This window comes from Dermacentor albipictus, chromosome 6, assembly GCF_038994185.2.
Source record: "Dermacentor albipictus isolate Rhodes 1998 colony chromosome 6, USDA_Dalb.pri_finalv2, whole genome shotgun sequence".
Taxonomy (NCBI): Eukaryota; Metazoa; Arthropoda; class Arachnida; order Ixodida; family Ixodidae; genus Dermacentor; species Dermacentor albipictus.
In genome coordinates this window covers 14396258-14412663 of record NC_091826.1, presented here as the reverse complement: position 1 = coordinate 14412663, position 16406 = coordinate 14396258, and the positions used below count along the sequence as shown (strand labels likewise).

Here is a 16406-nt window from a genome sequence, read left to right as displayed (position 1 = left end):
TATGTGACAACGATAATACCATTGATATCTAAAGCTCAAACCCGCTTCAGATTGCCAGGGTCGTTTCTATGATGTGCACGTACGTCTGCAAATAAAAACAAAAATGCTTGAGGCGGTTTCAACGAAACTTTCACAATATGTCCGCCATAAGAATCGTTACTTTGGCTCCTTGGGCGCGAATAATGCGTTGCCGTTTTTTATCGCGTCTCCTTTTCCTATTTTCCACCCATTTCCCAGAGAAGTGCCTCGGGATTCTTGTAGTATCGGCGACCAAGAAAGGACTGTTTTTGTTTGAGAAATCAGTCAAAATTAAAAGCAAACACCGGAGAAAGGGAAAACTGCTTTGCAAGCTGGAACAGACAGGGGTAACGGCGATGTTTAGACGAAGTTAACAAAACGCAAGGTTTGCGTGTTGAGGGGATGGTGGGGAGGAGGGGGGGGGGCGAGTAAGAGGAACCCAGATCTGAATTTTTGTTGGTTACCGAGATATCAGGCAAACGGACAATGGAGGCAGGGAGAAGCGCCAGATACGTATGCTGTTTAGTTGCGGGGCTTAGCCGTGATATAATGAGGTATATACAATAAATGCACGCATTACATTAAGTTGTATAGTATTTAGTTAATTTACTTTTTGTCTGAATTTTATCACTGGAGTGAGAAACCTATATTTTGGCCATCTGAACGAGATAATACTGGCAAAATAGAAAGAAAAACCTAACTGCAATTTTTGGCAACATATCGAGAGCTTTTTTCAAGAAATGCCAACAAATCGAGACATTCGAGGCAGCGTATGGGGTTCTTTTGACTGACTTCGCAATCATAACGCTGTCAATAATGGCCACAATATATTTGGAGACCATTTTTTTTGTGCAACCCAAGGTAAGTGATAAGTCATACGTATTAGGTAGCAAGCTCCTCAGATACTGCACAGATGCCTAACCTTACCTTCATGCGGCGGATAGACATCTGCAAAATAATATGGCAAATCACGTTTATATGCTGCACAATATTGACAAGGTCTACAATTAAAGTACCCGACGCCCAGAACCTTAGGATCAGTTATGGTGGTTGTTTTTCACCATGTCGTATATTTGTTGCAAAGCAGTACGATTCCCACATGGGTCATTGGACCAGAAAGATGGAACATATTAATTAAAGAGCTTCGCCTCGCCTAGATTCCAACATGTGCGTTGAATCTGCATATTTCTATTTTTTTCTTTTATTTTGCGCAAAACGCAGATTTTCGCAGATCTTGGGAGGGCTCGGAGGAACCTTTCGCCGCCGGCGCTCAAAGCCATGGCATGCGCTCTGTCCTACTCTGGCGTCAAGCTGTCCCAGATTAAGAACCTAATTGAGGTAAGTACGTCTGAATCCCATTAGTTATTCGTTTCCTGGCGCTGTGTTAAATTTAAGGGCGAAAGAAAAAGAAAGGTCGATAAAACTAAGAACAAAACAGACTGCGCGTGCCACCTCAGTCGGACGCTCACCAAGACCTGTGCTATATCATATATTTTTTGACCCACGTAAAACAAAGTAAGCTTTGCCCTGTTAACTTGATACCAGAGAGTCGAGAAGAAATAGCGAAGCTGTCGCCGGCAACTCGTGGCATTGTTTTAGCTAAGGTGCATGGAAATTTTATTTAAAAAAATATATATACCGTGTCCTTCTCAACTGCTGGCTGGAAAGGCACTGTAAGTGAAATTATGAAAAAAAATGTCTGGTTGATTTTCTCTCACCGAAAGGAGTCTTGCAAGATATAAATGATTCTAACATGATGTATAGTGGTAAATGCATAACACTGCAATTCTTGTTATCCTTGCCTGCATTTATGACTTCAGGGAGAGCGGTACTTTGTACACAAAGTGTACTAAAACTCTATAATAATGCATTCAGCGAACGGTATCTAAAATGGGCATAGAAGTAAAAAAAAATGCAAATCAAGGATGCCTAAAACAATGCGCGCTTCCCTCCTTCCGGAAACAGAAAAAATTATTGCCAAAAAAGAGGCAAACATTAGAATGTTTACCTCGTTTGCCAGTGCATACGCACAAGGTGGGGTGAGCATGCCACGTTCTAGTTCGAAAAAGGAACATTCTTTCAGACCAGATGTAGCGAAAAAAAAAATACATTTTAATAGTTTTCCAACAATGAAAGGAACAATTACCATGAGCGGAATCCGACTTCTGTGGCATCACACATTTCACCGCAACGCCTACTGTTTAGGCAGGAAGCTTTAAATGAAGTTCTGTTCCGTCTTTTATCACGTGTCATATTTAGTTTTAATATTATTCGATGTTGCTAGGGACAACCGAAAGCAACCGAACCTTCGCCTGCATGGCGCAAGTTCACAGTACGAAGGACAGGAAAGTGGTTGAGTACCACAGAAAATGGATTGTAAAACGGCGCCGCGGTAGCTCGATTGTTATGAGCATCGCACAAGTAGTGTGAAGACGTGGGTTGGTATCCCACCTGCGGCCGGTTGCTTTTTTTTTCGTCCACTATAATTTTCATTTATCTATAATTTCTTTAATTCAACTGAGAACTAGAAGTGATTACTCCTGTGCTGTCCTTGGTGTCATTGTTTATTGGGAAGAAATAGCGAAGCTGTCGGCGGCATCTCGTGACATTGCTTTAGCTAAGGCGCGTCGAAATGCCTTAGAACACGCACTTATAAAGCAAGATATAAGAAGGAAGAAGAAGCATGTGCTTGCTGCAGTAAAGCTAGGGCAAAGATGGAGCACGTTTCCTTAGAATGTGAAAATATATGGCCAGCGGTCAATTCAGGCATCTCTGGCCTCCTTGAAGCCCTTAGGTTCAGCGAGAGCAGGGGGAAATGGAACATGTTTGCAATAGAGATTAGCAGGAGGCGATTGGAAGATTAGTAGAATAACTGTAGGGAAACGTCCAAAAAACGGAGACGTACAAAAACAAAGTTCACAATAGGATGTCAGAAAATTTGGTTATGGGAATTCTCCGTCGGTTTCCTTTCATTTTTTCTTTTTCTCACATAGTTGGAGGCGTTGCACAGAAAGCAGGCAAAAAAAAAGAAGCGTTGTTGCCCCAGGATGAAGGAGCCAGAAAATGTGAAATGTACTTGGAGAAACCGATCTATAATTCAAATTCTTGTGCAAGCAAAGATAAAAGATGAAAGTAAACGTTGGTTGTCAGAAATACGTGAGAAAAAGGACGCCGCACCTAGAATATTTTGGAACCGCATAAAAATATTAGGCAGGAATTCAACAACAATACAACATATCCTAGACGAAGATGGGAACAAACTGCCAGAGGACGCGCCATTAAATTACATTCGAAAAATAGCAGCCGAATCTTTCCAAGGCAATGACGAGGTTGTATTTGAGGGAAAAAAAAGAGCATGAAAGAGAACCAGATGGAAAAGGAGCTGGTGCTGAAAAATTTCAACTGGAAGAAAGCGGAAGAGAAAATTCCGAAGCGCACAGCCGCAGGGCTAGGCAGGTTCTCGTTAGGCTGATTAATAAACTAGGACCAAAAAGCAAGGAAGCTCTTCTGAAAGCATATATTGAACGAACCTTATAAAATAGACGAATACCAGACTGTTGATGAAGGAGTAGAATTAATTTAATTTATTAAGAAAAGGCGTAGAAAGATAGAATTCATTCATATAGACCGTTGACGGTTGCATGCACAGGTTAGCAATGCAGGCAATTAAATTAAAGCTGCAAGCATGGGCAGAGAATAATGAGATTTTGGGAGAACTTCAGTATGGCTTCAGAATCAGTAGGCGTCTGGATAACTTATTTGTCCTTAGTCAGTGTATTGAAATATCCAAAGTAGAAAGGAAACCGTTACATGTGGCATTCTTAGACATTACAGGAGCGTATGACAACGAAGACCACAACATTTTGTGGGATACTCTGGAAGGGGAACACTTAGGCGATGGTTGTATACAACTTTTGAGAGAGATTTACCTAGAAAATACCATTTGCGTTGAATGGGAAGGGATGAGGATCATGGAGAAAATTGATATTAACAAGGGAATGAGGAAGGGGTGCGCTTTATCCCAACTGCTGTTTATGATGTACATGGTGAGGATGGAAAGGGCGCTAGAGGGAAGTAATATCGGGTTTAATCTCTCGTACAAACAGGCGGGTACAGTAGTAGAGCAGTAGCTGCCAGGTTTGTTTTATGTGGACGACAATGTGTTGTTAGCTAACAAGCAAAGTGGTATTCAGCGTCTGGCTAATATCTGTGGCTAGGAAGGCGAGAATTTCGGTCTGAAATTTAGCGTTAAAAATCAGGTGTAATGATATTCAGGGAAAACAGTGAACAGACAGTGTTAGTGCAGGGCCAGGAAATACCTCGCGTGAAAGAAAGTAAGTACCTTGGTATATGCATAAACGAAGGCAATAAACATATGGAGACACAGGAAAAAACATTAGCAGTAAAGGGGAAGAAAAATTCGGCCATAATGAAAAACAGAGTGCTATGTCGATACAATAGGCACGAGGTGCTCCGAAGTATGTGGATAGGTGTAATGGTTTCAGCACTTACATTTGGAAATGGGGTTGTTTGCTTGAAGTCAGGGATACAATCAGGATTCGATGGCAACCAAAGGTCAGTGGGATGCCTCGCATTCGGCGCTCACGGGAAGACTAGAAATGAAGCTGTGTAGGGTGATATGGGCTGGACAAGTTTTAAAATGAGGGAATCTCAGAGTAAAATCGGTTATGAAGAACGACTGAGGAATATGGAAGAAAGTAAACGGGCTAGGAGAGTGTTCAGATATTCGTGTAGGAAGAACATTGATTCACAGTTGTGGAAAAGAACTAGGAAGCTTACGAGAAAGTATGCGACAAGTATGGGGAGCAACATGGCAACAAAGAACGTCAGGAGGAAAGTCAGAGAGGCTGAGATAATCTCGTGGACGGCGGCAATGGAAAAGAAAGCTGCTATGAGTAACTACTTAAGAGGAAAAAAACGAAATGAGGAAAGAAACGATTTGTGATAACTCAAAGGGAAGCTCATTACTTTTCGAAGCGAGATTAGGATGCCTTAGAACACGCACTTTAACGCGAGATATAAGAAGGAAGAAAAAGCATGTGCTTGCTGCGGTAAAGGTAGGAAAACGATGGAGCATGTTTTATTAGAATGCGAAAATATTTGCCCAGCGGTCGATTTAGGCATCTCTGACCTCCTTGAAGCCCTTAGGTTCAGCGAGAGCAGAGGAAAAGGAAACGTGCCCACCATAGAGATAAGGAAAATGGGATTGGAAGATTGGTGGAATAGAAGTAGCAAAACGAAAAACAGCGGATGCGTACAAAAACAAGTTACCAATAGGGGTTCAGAAAGTGTAGCGATGGGAATTATTCGTGGGTTTCCTTTTCTTTTTCTAACACAGCTAGGATATTAGGCAATATAGTAATAAGAGCTTCGTGGCGCAACCCACGGCCCCGTTCCAAAGGGAACGCTCAAAGCCTCCATCCATCTAGCTGCCATTGCAGGACGTATGGGTTTCTATGGGAGCTTCGCTATACGTGCATACATACACCTTCCGTTTTGCAACTAAACGCATTCATCGTCTACCGAGCGTAGCTGTAACGTGAGAACTTCGGGGCCTTCACAGGTTTATATGTTGTGGTGCAGCGCTGTGGAAGGGCGGCCCTCCTTTCGCCGCACTCTCTCCATGTAGCCGCTGTGAGAGAGAGCTGTGGCCCACGCCGGCACTCGCACCACTGGGGACAGCGCACATGACGAATAAATTTACATGTATGGCCACCTAGACCACCACTACAACTGCGCTGGTTAACGTCTCTGCTTTCTACGCAATCACGTAATGAAATGGCAAACGCTACCTAAATACCTTCACTGCAAGAAATATCTGCCTCCAAGCGCATCATTCCTTTATTAACGCGAGTAACTTTCTAGAAGCGTTCGACTATTCGCTTACATTGACAATCATCGTTGATGGTGCTTTTTTCTTTTATACTTGTATCTCCTGGATACGGGAACGACGTGCAGTGCGGCTTAGCTACAGTAATCCAAATGGGCAATAGAGAAATAGTGGAGCCATTCGGGCAGCCTTGAATAAAGCCGATAATCCCGTGCTGCCTGAACTGCAATACTTGCAGCTTCTCTAGACGGTAGCGCCAGAGTTTCCTTTAATTATTTTTGTGTAGGATAATCCATTGTAGTGGCTCCGTGTGGCTCGAAAGTTCTAGGTGAGTCCACGTTGATCGGCTTTTTCCACGTCGACCGCTATCATTCCGTTGAAAAGTCGAGTAACATCAGAAAGTCTGGTGCACGCCGAGAGATGCCTTGTCTGCACAACAGATCTCGCACACGTTGTGCTTCCAGCCTGAGGGCTTTCGAGGAAACGGTACTTTGCACTCGCATCGCTCTCTTCTAAAAGAAAGGCGTCTCGTTTCTTCTACATAGCTTCACAAAAAAAAAGGACTGCAGCCTGAAATTCGTTGGTGCGCCGAATTCCCGAGAGCTCTCTGCTTCCGTCCTTCGGGAATGTCGGATGGTGCTTCCCCAGTGCTTTCCATTATGAAAAGCTTTTGTCGTCGCGCGCACTCTTCTTCATCAAGATCAAACTGCAATCTCTTTGCAGGACGCTCCCTTCGCGCTTTGTTAAAAAAAAAGAAAAAAGGAAGAAAGACAAAGCTTCGCTGATGCCACGTACTGTAGAAGTTGCCTTATTTATCCTTCAATTAAGAGCAAGAACAATCACATGTGCTTGCTGGTTTGCATTCTTGAATTAGGATGAATTAGGATGTTTTGAGTGGTCTCCGGGTTTTCGCTGCAGCAAACACATGCCTCATCTTTGTGTGAGTATTTTTGTCATTAGTCGACTGGCTCGAGCATCCAATAACAAAGCACTTCCCTTTGTGTTATCGTACAGATTTTCGCTTCTGATTTCTCTCTTGCGATTCATGTGAATTTTATGGTCTTTTTTGTTTCCATTCTCTCCATCCAATTTGATGTCTCTTTCCTTTCTCACTTTCTTTTTGATGACCCCTCGTTGTCTGTTTACACTTTAAATTACCCTGCGCTTAGCTGCCAACTTTCTTGACCTCTTCCTCGATTCTGTGTCTACGCGTTTCGAATACAGATAGTTGTGCATTTTAGCTGCCTATTTATTTTCGTCCACTTTTAACTTTTTCTTCAAAACCAATTATGTTGTGCGCTTCTCTGACTTCAAAAGAGGCCTAGCCTATGTCACGCCGCACTGCATCATTTGTAGTTTTAAGCCCGAACCCCATGAGAGCGATTTCGTCCATGACGGGGACGAGCGACGGCTTTGAGCGACGAAACGGGCCGTCGCGCCGACAGATCGCTACTTCTTTTCGCTCGATCGTTCGGTTCTGGAAATCTAGAACTCATCGCTCGTCTTCCGGAAGTGCTATGAGCGGCTATAACCAATAGGGCGCGAAACCGGAGCTGGATGTACATCAGTGAAGCAAACAAACACCAATTCCAAACACCACCTCATGCTTATTGTGGTCCTAAAGTGCTGTGATTTATTATTGCTGCGTTCCCCTTGCGCTTTATGTTCAGATTTTCGTGGTGCGTGCTTGACTAAGTCTTTCCTTCGTTTATGTATACGTCGAAGTGTTTATATTGCTTGACTATGCTTATTACTTGCTGTTGAATCGACACCACGTAATTACTCGTCTCTTCATTAAAGGTCATAATTCCCGATTTTTCAGTGCAAAACTTATTTGTCGCTGCGTTGCCACCGATATTCGCAAGTGCCTGTAGATATTTTGCATTGCCCTCCAGTGAATCGTCACTGGCAACGCCCTTTATGTGTTCTCACCATTCCCTGCATGATCCTTTGCGGGTCGTGTCCTTAACGTATCGAGTCGTTCTATAAAACATGCTCACCATTATGTCGTAAACTTTGCTTTGGGCAGGTTTCCCACCAGATAGAGCTCTGAAAACTGAATATAAGCTGAAGAACAAGCTGCATCACTTCGGAAATTGGGCAGACGGGCGTGACTTCAGCGGTATTTCGCAAGGAGCCTGTGGAAGTCGTTCATCGTTTTTCTCCACCCAGTTCGTGAGGCGCTGAAATCTATTAGAGCGCCGTCGCTGAGGCAGTAAATTGGAAAAGCCGATGCAAATCGCATTGCCGGAACGTGTTTATTACGTTTGGATCAATGCGCCCCGCTCGTAGCCTACCCTCCCGCCAAAAAATAAACAATGACCAAAAAAGCAAAAAACAGAAAGAAACAGCATGTAAGTGCGGCGTGCTCCGTTTCCCTCGTCTATCACGCACGAAAACTGAGCAGCCACAACGGTATTTCTCAAAAGTAAACGGAAGAGAGAGGAAGAGAAAACAAAGAAAGTGAATCGAATGAAGCGCGCACACACTCTGTAGTGAGCTAATAGACGTAATGATGGTAGGGGCTTGCCTTTATGTGCTTTGAAGTAGGCTGTTACGCAACGGTAGAGTCATTACCGAGGCGAGAGAAAACACGACTAAGATCTGCGTTCTTCTTTTCTTTCGTTCTTGCCTTTTTTTCGAGTTGTTGCTTTACTAAAGCGTGCGTAACAGCTGCTAGCTCCTCTATACGGAAGCTGGAGTGGCATCCGGAAGCGCCCGAGAGAATAAAAATAACACCGGTCCTGGAAAAAGAAAATGAAAAACCCAGAGGCCGGTGCCTAGAGCATCGCACTCTCGTGGAGAACACGCCGCAGAAGGAAGCAGCTGTGGAGATGTAGGGGGGAGGGGGAGGGGGGGAATGTCAAAATAGAGACAAAAGACACGTCGGTCAGCCATACCTCCCATTTTCCTGCTGCCACTTTCGTCTCGCTTCGAGCTTTTAGTTTTATTTTCGTCCGAGTTTCTTTTCGCGTCGCTTTGTTTCTTCTTCGCCACGTGTTCCATGATGTATACATACAAAAAGAGAGGGAGAGGGAGAGAGGGAGAGACAGAGAGAGTGAGTGAGTGAGTGAGTGAGTGAGTGAGTGAGTGAGTGAGTGAGTGAGTGAGTGAGTGAAATGAGAGGTATTATGCCAACTGTAGTGATATTTGATTAAGTCTAGGATGAAGGACGCAACACATTTACTTTCTAGCTGGGGCCGGCCTATATACAGGGTGTCCCAACTATCATGCACCAAGACTTAAAAAAAAAAGAAGACCGGTTGCGTTACTCCAAGAAAACCTAGTGCATATTGCTTATAGTATAGTGGAGTAGCCACCAGTAATCTTTTCGTTACTGATATTTAATTATTTAATTGTAATGAATTATCTAACTATAGAAGTACTGTGCCATTTATCAAAGTGTCAATGAGGCATTTGTAGGCACCCCAAAATGACATCTAACTGCTATTTTCAGCGACGTACTAATGGTGTACTGATTTTTTCCGAACGGTAAAGAAACCGCACGATATATAAAAAAATACCACGTGACTGCGCTCCCACCCGCATCATAAAGCAGCGCTCTCAAGTAAGCTAATTAAAAGCAACTGCTTTGCCTGTCGCGAACCCGAAGAGAGAGCGCATAACCTTGATAATGGTACGGAAGGTGCACCAACAGCAGGTTTCGTGGCTTCGCAGCTATTCCTTTCTCTCATTTCTACGTCACGCTTATTATCCGTCTCTCAAGGTCGACTGATCACATTAATGACAAAAACCCCTTGTTAGCGCTGCCGAGGTGCCGTTCTGATCACGGACGAAACGCGAAAAGCAATGGAATAGGCATAGAATGTTTCAAAATCCCGGCTCTGCTCGAACTGCATCGAAAGACTGCGCACGCAGCTGTATTTGGAGCCAGAAACATGCTTCGGACCAAAGCCAAATTAAGCTGACGGTCTTCTTTTTCATGAAAGTGTTCACGTGCCGCAAAAGTAGGTTCGTGGCAAAAATAAAAGCAGATTAAACAGACCGGGAAGCGACCCACGTGTAGAGAAAAGGGAAAATCGATGCGTTCGAGAAAGCAAATGCACCACTTCCAAATTTGCTGAATTGGCAATCGCGGCGTCTGCCCAGAAGAGATTTCAGTGGGCCCTTATTATATGTGCATTAGTAAGCGCCGTTGAACAGCTGCCGCCTAGAGTATGTTTTCGAATAAAGCTCGCTCTGCAGTTACGCGGTATTGAGTCCGCTTTATCGCTTATTCAGTGGCTTTCTTGATGACCGACGCTGGAATTCTACGGCACACAATCGTTATCCTTGCCTTGAGCTCATCTGATGTCGTCGTCTCGATGATGTAAACACGATCTTTCCCATAACCTCAAAGAATTAAATGAGTGGGGAGAGGTCAGGTGACCTAGCCGGCTAGTTCACACGCCTGTGCCTTCTAATCCACTGCGCACTTTTTTTTCCCCTACGAATGTAGAAAAAAGACCAAGATAACGTTAACAAACATCACCAAATGACAAGATGAAATAACTAGTGAATAAAACGTAGATATTACCAGAAAAAACGAGATGAAGAGAAAATAGAGAAATAACAAAAGGTAAGAAAGACACAATGATAAATAACTAAAAACAGATTAAAAGCAATGCGCATCATACCGTGCTCTCCATATACCTAATCTCTCAAGAGTTGGTTGACATCTGCTTGTGTAGCGTAAGAGCTTTCTTTTCTTCTTTTTCTGCGTGAATAGCGACCATTTTGAGAAATTCACCCCTGTCCACTCTTTTCTTGATCAGCTTCTGAGCGTAGCACCGTTTTTCCGCGACACAATCGAATTAAACTCTACGTTGTACGCCTTTCTGTCTCGCAGAACTGCCAGTTGCTACCCTGGCCTTGAAAGAGGACCGCACAGCATGGCTTCCCGTAACGGGACAAGGAAGGTGTGAAAAGCGCTGTGAAATATAAACGTATACGCTAGAATTTCTCGTGCTAGACGTAGAGCGCTAGTCATAATGCAATCGACACACTTGATCCGGTGTAAGAGCGATGAAGGTCACTCTTTTGTAATCGAGCTGACTGGACATTGAGGCCTCTCGGACAGGCTGGACGACGTTTCGAGTAGTCAACTTGTCATTTCGAGTAGTCAGTTGCTTGTCATTATTCTTAGCCCTGTTTAAGCCTTGTGGTTTTTGTCTTACGTTCGTGGCACTGCTTGTAACGTGTCGGTGCAGTCTTACTCCACTACACGCTAAACTACCGAGGTCACCTCGATTACGCCGTGAAGCTAACAGGCTTGATTCCTATTTCATTTAATTCATTTATTTCACCTCAAAGACCCGAAGGCAACACACTAGAGGGGGGAATGATATTTGTTATTGGTACAAAGTTATAGATTTGTAAATTTTGTGGTTTTAAGGTCTATCTGGAACCTACCGATTTTTCGTAACTTTCATTAAAAAATTGGAGCTTCCTTGCTACAGTCGATATGTAGAATTCAGTCGTATTCTCTTAAGTGCGGAAAATGTTATTCAAACAGGTTTAACAGTTGTCTAACGAAAAGATTTCTGCGTTTTGCGCGTACTTGAGTATGGAAACCGGAGTTTGTCCCGAAGTAACGCGTACTCTTAATTGATGCAGCGTCAAGTCACAACCACGAAAGAAACACACTTAGATACACCTCACGTGCGCTAGCCGCCTACGTCCGCTTGTCTTTAGCTCGTGGTTGTTCCTTCGCGCAGCATTATTTCTGTGCTTAAGACAGAACCAAGCAGCGTAACCACTGCAATAAGTTTTTTGACCCACAAAATGTCAGACTGCATCTCTGAGGCATACCACTTTGGTTCGGCCACATCTGCACGCAGTGCGTTCTAGTTAGGTTAGTTAGTTATGTTAGGTTAGTTAGGAACAAGGATCAAGACTCCGCTAGGCTACAAGAAGCATTACGCAGCACGGACCAGGCGGAGCAGCTCTGGGCTGTCCAGCGAGCCCGCGATGCGGCCAGGGAGTTACAACTCCCGGTCCCAACGTGGGAGTAGCCCGCTCTATGGGACCTTGCACCGCGTAGCTCGCAGGACCTTTCATTAAAGTTATTCCATCCATCCATCCACTCTCCAGCAGTGCCTCACATCAGACACAGGCCTAGTGGCACCAGTAGCGACGACAAAGTGAAGGTGTACATTACGCAGTTGTCGATCGACCCCAACACGGACGATGTACTTGTGTGTGCGTGCCTTTGCTTGTTTGTTCGTTTGTTAGTACACACCTTTTTAACACCAACTTGAGTCACAGGATATATGACACTCGGCATGCGCCCCTCTTCAACAAACCCCGTTGATGCCAACTTGGGCCATTGGCTATGTGCCACTTTTCATAATATTATTATATAAAACACATCATCAACAAGCACGCGCTAAGCATCAGAGCGTTTCTAATAGCATTAAACTTGTCAGTCGTCGCTAAAAGGATGGATGAGCCACTAATCTTTTTCTCTTATTTCACCTTTTAAAAGCTATAACCAACCTTCCAATAGTTGGCTGTAACTCCTCCATTCAGGAATTACGATGTACTGTAGCCAGATGTGTCAGAGCTACATAATTCTATTCGAAGGTGCTGCTGAGCCTCTCGAAAGAATAATAATAATATTTGGGGTTTTACGTGCCAAAACCACTTTCTGATTATGAGGCACGCCGTAGTGGAGGACTCCGGAAATTTTGACCACCAAGGGTTCTTTAACGTGCACCTAAATCTAAGTACACGGGTGTTTTCGCATTTCGCCCCCATCGAAATGCGGCCGCCGTGGCCGGGATTCGATCCCGCGACCTCGTGCTCAGCAGCCCAACACCATAGCCACTGAGCAACCACGTCTCGAAAGAAAGCCAAGGTGGTTGGCTGAAGCTTTGTGCATTTTCTTGTGAGTGCTAGTTATTACAAAGTAAACAGACACTGATTTATGGTAGAGACAAAGTTGTCGAATAAATTATTAAAATTGAATCACCGACTCGGAACACATGCAAGCGTCACGAGGAAAACAATAATTTATATTATTTCGTCAATATTGACAAACGCGCCACGTGGAATATGCGGTAATGCATGATAGTACTTTCAGCAGCACCACTACTGAGCGCGATTAAATATAATGAAGCCATTTTGAATACGCAGGGGGTCTCACTTTACCCGAAACTCAATATGTATGGGTTTTTTCTTGCAAACTGTTGGAAACAGCTAACAAGAGCAAGTCATGTACAAAAACGTGTCCACCTTGACATAAGGGGTTAAACTTCCGTCAAGGAGGGCACATCGTCAGTACTCTGTAATCAGCACTTTCACTTACTGAAGTCTATTTGGCGAGGCGCTGTTGTACTTCGAGTTCTAAAGCTAGACAATCTGACTTTTCGCCATCGTCTTATGGGACAGGAAAGGGGCTTGCATCCGCAGTGACGGCCGCTGTATCAGATGAAAGCCAGGATGACATACGTTCGAATTCTCTCAAGTAACTAATACGTGCTCCTAGGCTAGTTTGGTAATAATTAAAGCTTAAGAATAGTTCGAAATAGGACAGGGGAGTGAAGGACAGCACAAGCGCCATGTGTACGCCTTGTCTTAGCGCTTGTCCTGTCCTTCTCTTTCGTGTCCTATTTTGCGCCATTAAGGGTTTTGACGTACGTTCCCGCGGTACGCCACTGTAGCCACAGTCATGGCAGGGTGCTTATGATTGTCTTTCGCTTTTGATTTATCGCAGGTAAGTAATTCCATGTCAGTTTCACGCCTTGCTCTCTTCAATGGCTCGACGGCCAACAGTAGCACGACGAAAACAATTTAGGCTCTTCTATTACGCAAGCTAATAACGAGAATACATTGCGACGAAGTTGCCCTACTCGAACTTCCTCTAAACTTCACTATATATGCAGCAATAAAATTGCATACTCAAACTAATTTTTAGACATTTTAATGAGTTTGAAGGTGCGTATTGTGAATAGAGGGGAGTGCATACGTGTGGACCGCGCGGAGTTGAGATTTAGGTTGCATTGTCTTCTGTATTGTACTTATCATTTGATGTATAATATACTGTTGGAGGAAACCTTAATGTGTGGTAGACGCAGGTTGTCTGTTGTGAAACTAGCCACTCAACATTCTAATGAACACCTTGTTTAACGAACTACAACCTGCAGGCTATACATGGTGAAGTGTGAAGTTTATACGCTGTGCGTACTATACAGATGTGCGGACGATGCAGCACTTTTGCTTTCAAGACTGCTGGTGAGTTATACTGGTCAGTTGCATGCCCAACGCTTGACGAAGGTCTTTGACTCGATATGCAAGCACAACACTCATTGCTAAACAGAAAAAAAGCTGTTGGTTAAAAGTCAGCACGTGACCTCTATAACGAAGGCACGGAGGTATGCTGATAACTATTGCAGCCATCGCAATATAATGCTTTAGATTTGTGGGGTACGTGATACGTCTCCGTGGTAAGTTAGGCCCACCGCGCATGCGTCACTTCACCGGGGTGCCAGGGTAGACAAGCCGACAGCTCAACGTCTTAGCACCTACCGTAATCGCGTATCCCGGATATAGCCTAATGTGAAGTTATGATGCAGAGAAGAAAAGCTTTAGAGCGTCTGTTATTGCTACTGCATCACGAATGATGATGATGAGGATGCTTTATTGGCAGACCTTTTGAAACGATGCGGTGACATATATTCACCTAACCTGCTTGAGCTGAACAGGTATGCTATACATGCTTATCAGTGTAGCATGTTGCCTCTATCTCTTTAGCCTTTTCTCTCCATTAAAACTTCTATATCTATAATGTACAGTTACCCAGTACTGTTACAATTTCAGCTTTATGAACCTCTTCTCTTGCTTCTTTTTTCTACAAATACTCTAAACGTATTTCGCTTACCCCTGCTGCTGACCAGTTAATGCTTCCATCCGCTTTGTATTCCAACGATTGTGGAAGGTGAGCGTTACCTACGCTCCTTGCTGGGCGAACATCTTGGCATTCCATTGCAACCTGTTGAGTCGTCACCGGATTTTCGCTACTAGCAGACACATGTATCACCTTGTTGCGAATATATCTACTCCTGAATGTCTTTTTTTTTCCCCTCAGGCTGCCAGCATAGAACTCCAGTTGCAAGGCACTGCCATTTTTGTATGAACGCCAGTGCTGTGGCGCAACCTGCAAAGTATAAATCAAAACACATTCCGGGCTTGGGGCCGTGTAACATTGTCAGGCCTAGCATTGCCGAAACAAACAACTTATCTTCATTTCGGAAAAACATAGCTATTACGTTGTCCTGGGCGTAATAGTAGACTAAGCACTAGCTTACTGTGACATTTGTTTCGCATTTTTAACAACACAAAGACGAAGTAACCAGCGCGAATTCGGATCGAAGCGGGTGGACTGGGTACTGTCGTGTTGGTATGGCATTGACGGTAACTGGTGGTCAGGGCTGGGCAGGGATACATTGTAATTGCATCACGATACGATACAAAATACAGGTACAACAAGTGTTTGAGATACAGATACAGGATACTACCGCAATTATTGTATCTCATACGATACCTCACATTTGTATCTTAAGATGCTTCGATACATTCACAAATTTCTTATTTTAGATCTATGTGATGTAGCAGCAAACGCATCTGCACAAAAATGTTTGCTTGAAAATTTCTTAACTCCGACCAACCTTATTTCATGTGAATGATATATCTGTTAGTGCCTCACATTTTTGTATTTCTTGCTGAAAGCGCAATATTTTCATTCCGGAACAATTTATTGGGGTTGCTTTAGCTGCTTAACATGAAACCTTCTTATACGCTGCACTGTAAGCGGTTCTTGCTTGCCGCTTTTGTATATAGTTGATGGGAGTTGCTGCTCTGCTTGCCGACCAGCTATCGGGTTGCCATCTAATTACAAGAACGTCAGTAAGAAGCCTCTGTGAGATGACGCAAATACCGTTGTGGAGTTATACCTTGTCCGAAATCGTATTACTATTTACGCAATACCGCATCACCGGGCGGTGCACGGTAGCAACAACGCTGGTAGCGACATTTTTTGCGACGCATCGTGTGCGGCGCACAGTGCAGTGGCTACGAAGTGTCATGGCGCCGGCGCAACTAAAAACTAAAAATCAAGAAGACAGAAGGTCGGCTTCTCGCAGACGTGCGCGGGCTTGTTTTTGTCGAGATGGCGCGAGCGCCACCACGTGACTCTGCTCCACCAATCGCGACCCGCAGACCTCATCGCCCGGCCTCGCTGGATTGCTCTGGCGGAAAGATCAGAGAATGTCGTCGCCTTTAGATTTATTCAGTTTGCCTAGCGGCATCAGCATCAGCTTGAGAAGCGGAGTTCAGCCGACGTTAAAAGTTTCGCATGGTGATGTTGCGATAGCAGTATCTTGTATCTTAAGATACACGATACATTCTTTCATGTATCGGAAATACGGGTACTGATACACGTCTTGCCATACGTATCATGATACAGATACTAGATACCCAAAGAGTATCTCAGATAATATCTAAAATACATGCGTCTTCGATACTGCCCAGCACTGCT

General features: G+C 44.0%; 1 protein-coding gene across 5 annotated transcripts in view; it reads left to right on the top strand.

Moving 5' to 3' along the window:
• Positions 1-16406, top strand: part of LOC139060788 (uncharacterized) — a 43231-nt gene that overhangs the window by 14870 nt on the left and 11955 nt on the right. For 2 of the 5 annotated variants that reach the window (XR_011515046.1, XM_070539934.1), the window contains exons 5-6: positions 1240-1356; positions 10719-10788. Coding sequence is in view for 4 of the 5 variants with exons in the window: in XM_070539934.1 (XP_070396035.1) it covers positions 1240-1356; positions 10719-10745 (144 nt within the window). In the remaining variant the exon portion in view is untranslated. Of the gene's footprint in view, positions 1-1239; positions 1357-10718; positions 10829-16406 lie in introns of those variants that run through there. The other 3 variants (XM_070539932.1, XM_070539931.1, XM_070539933.1) reach the window with 2 other exon arrangements.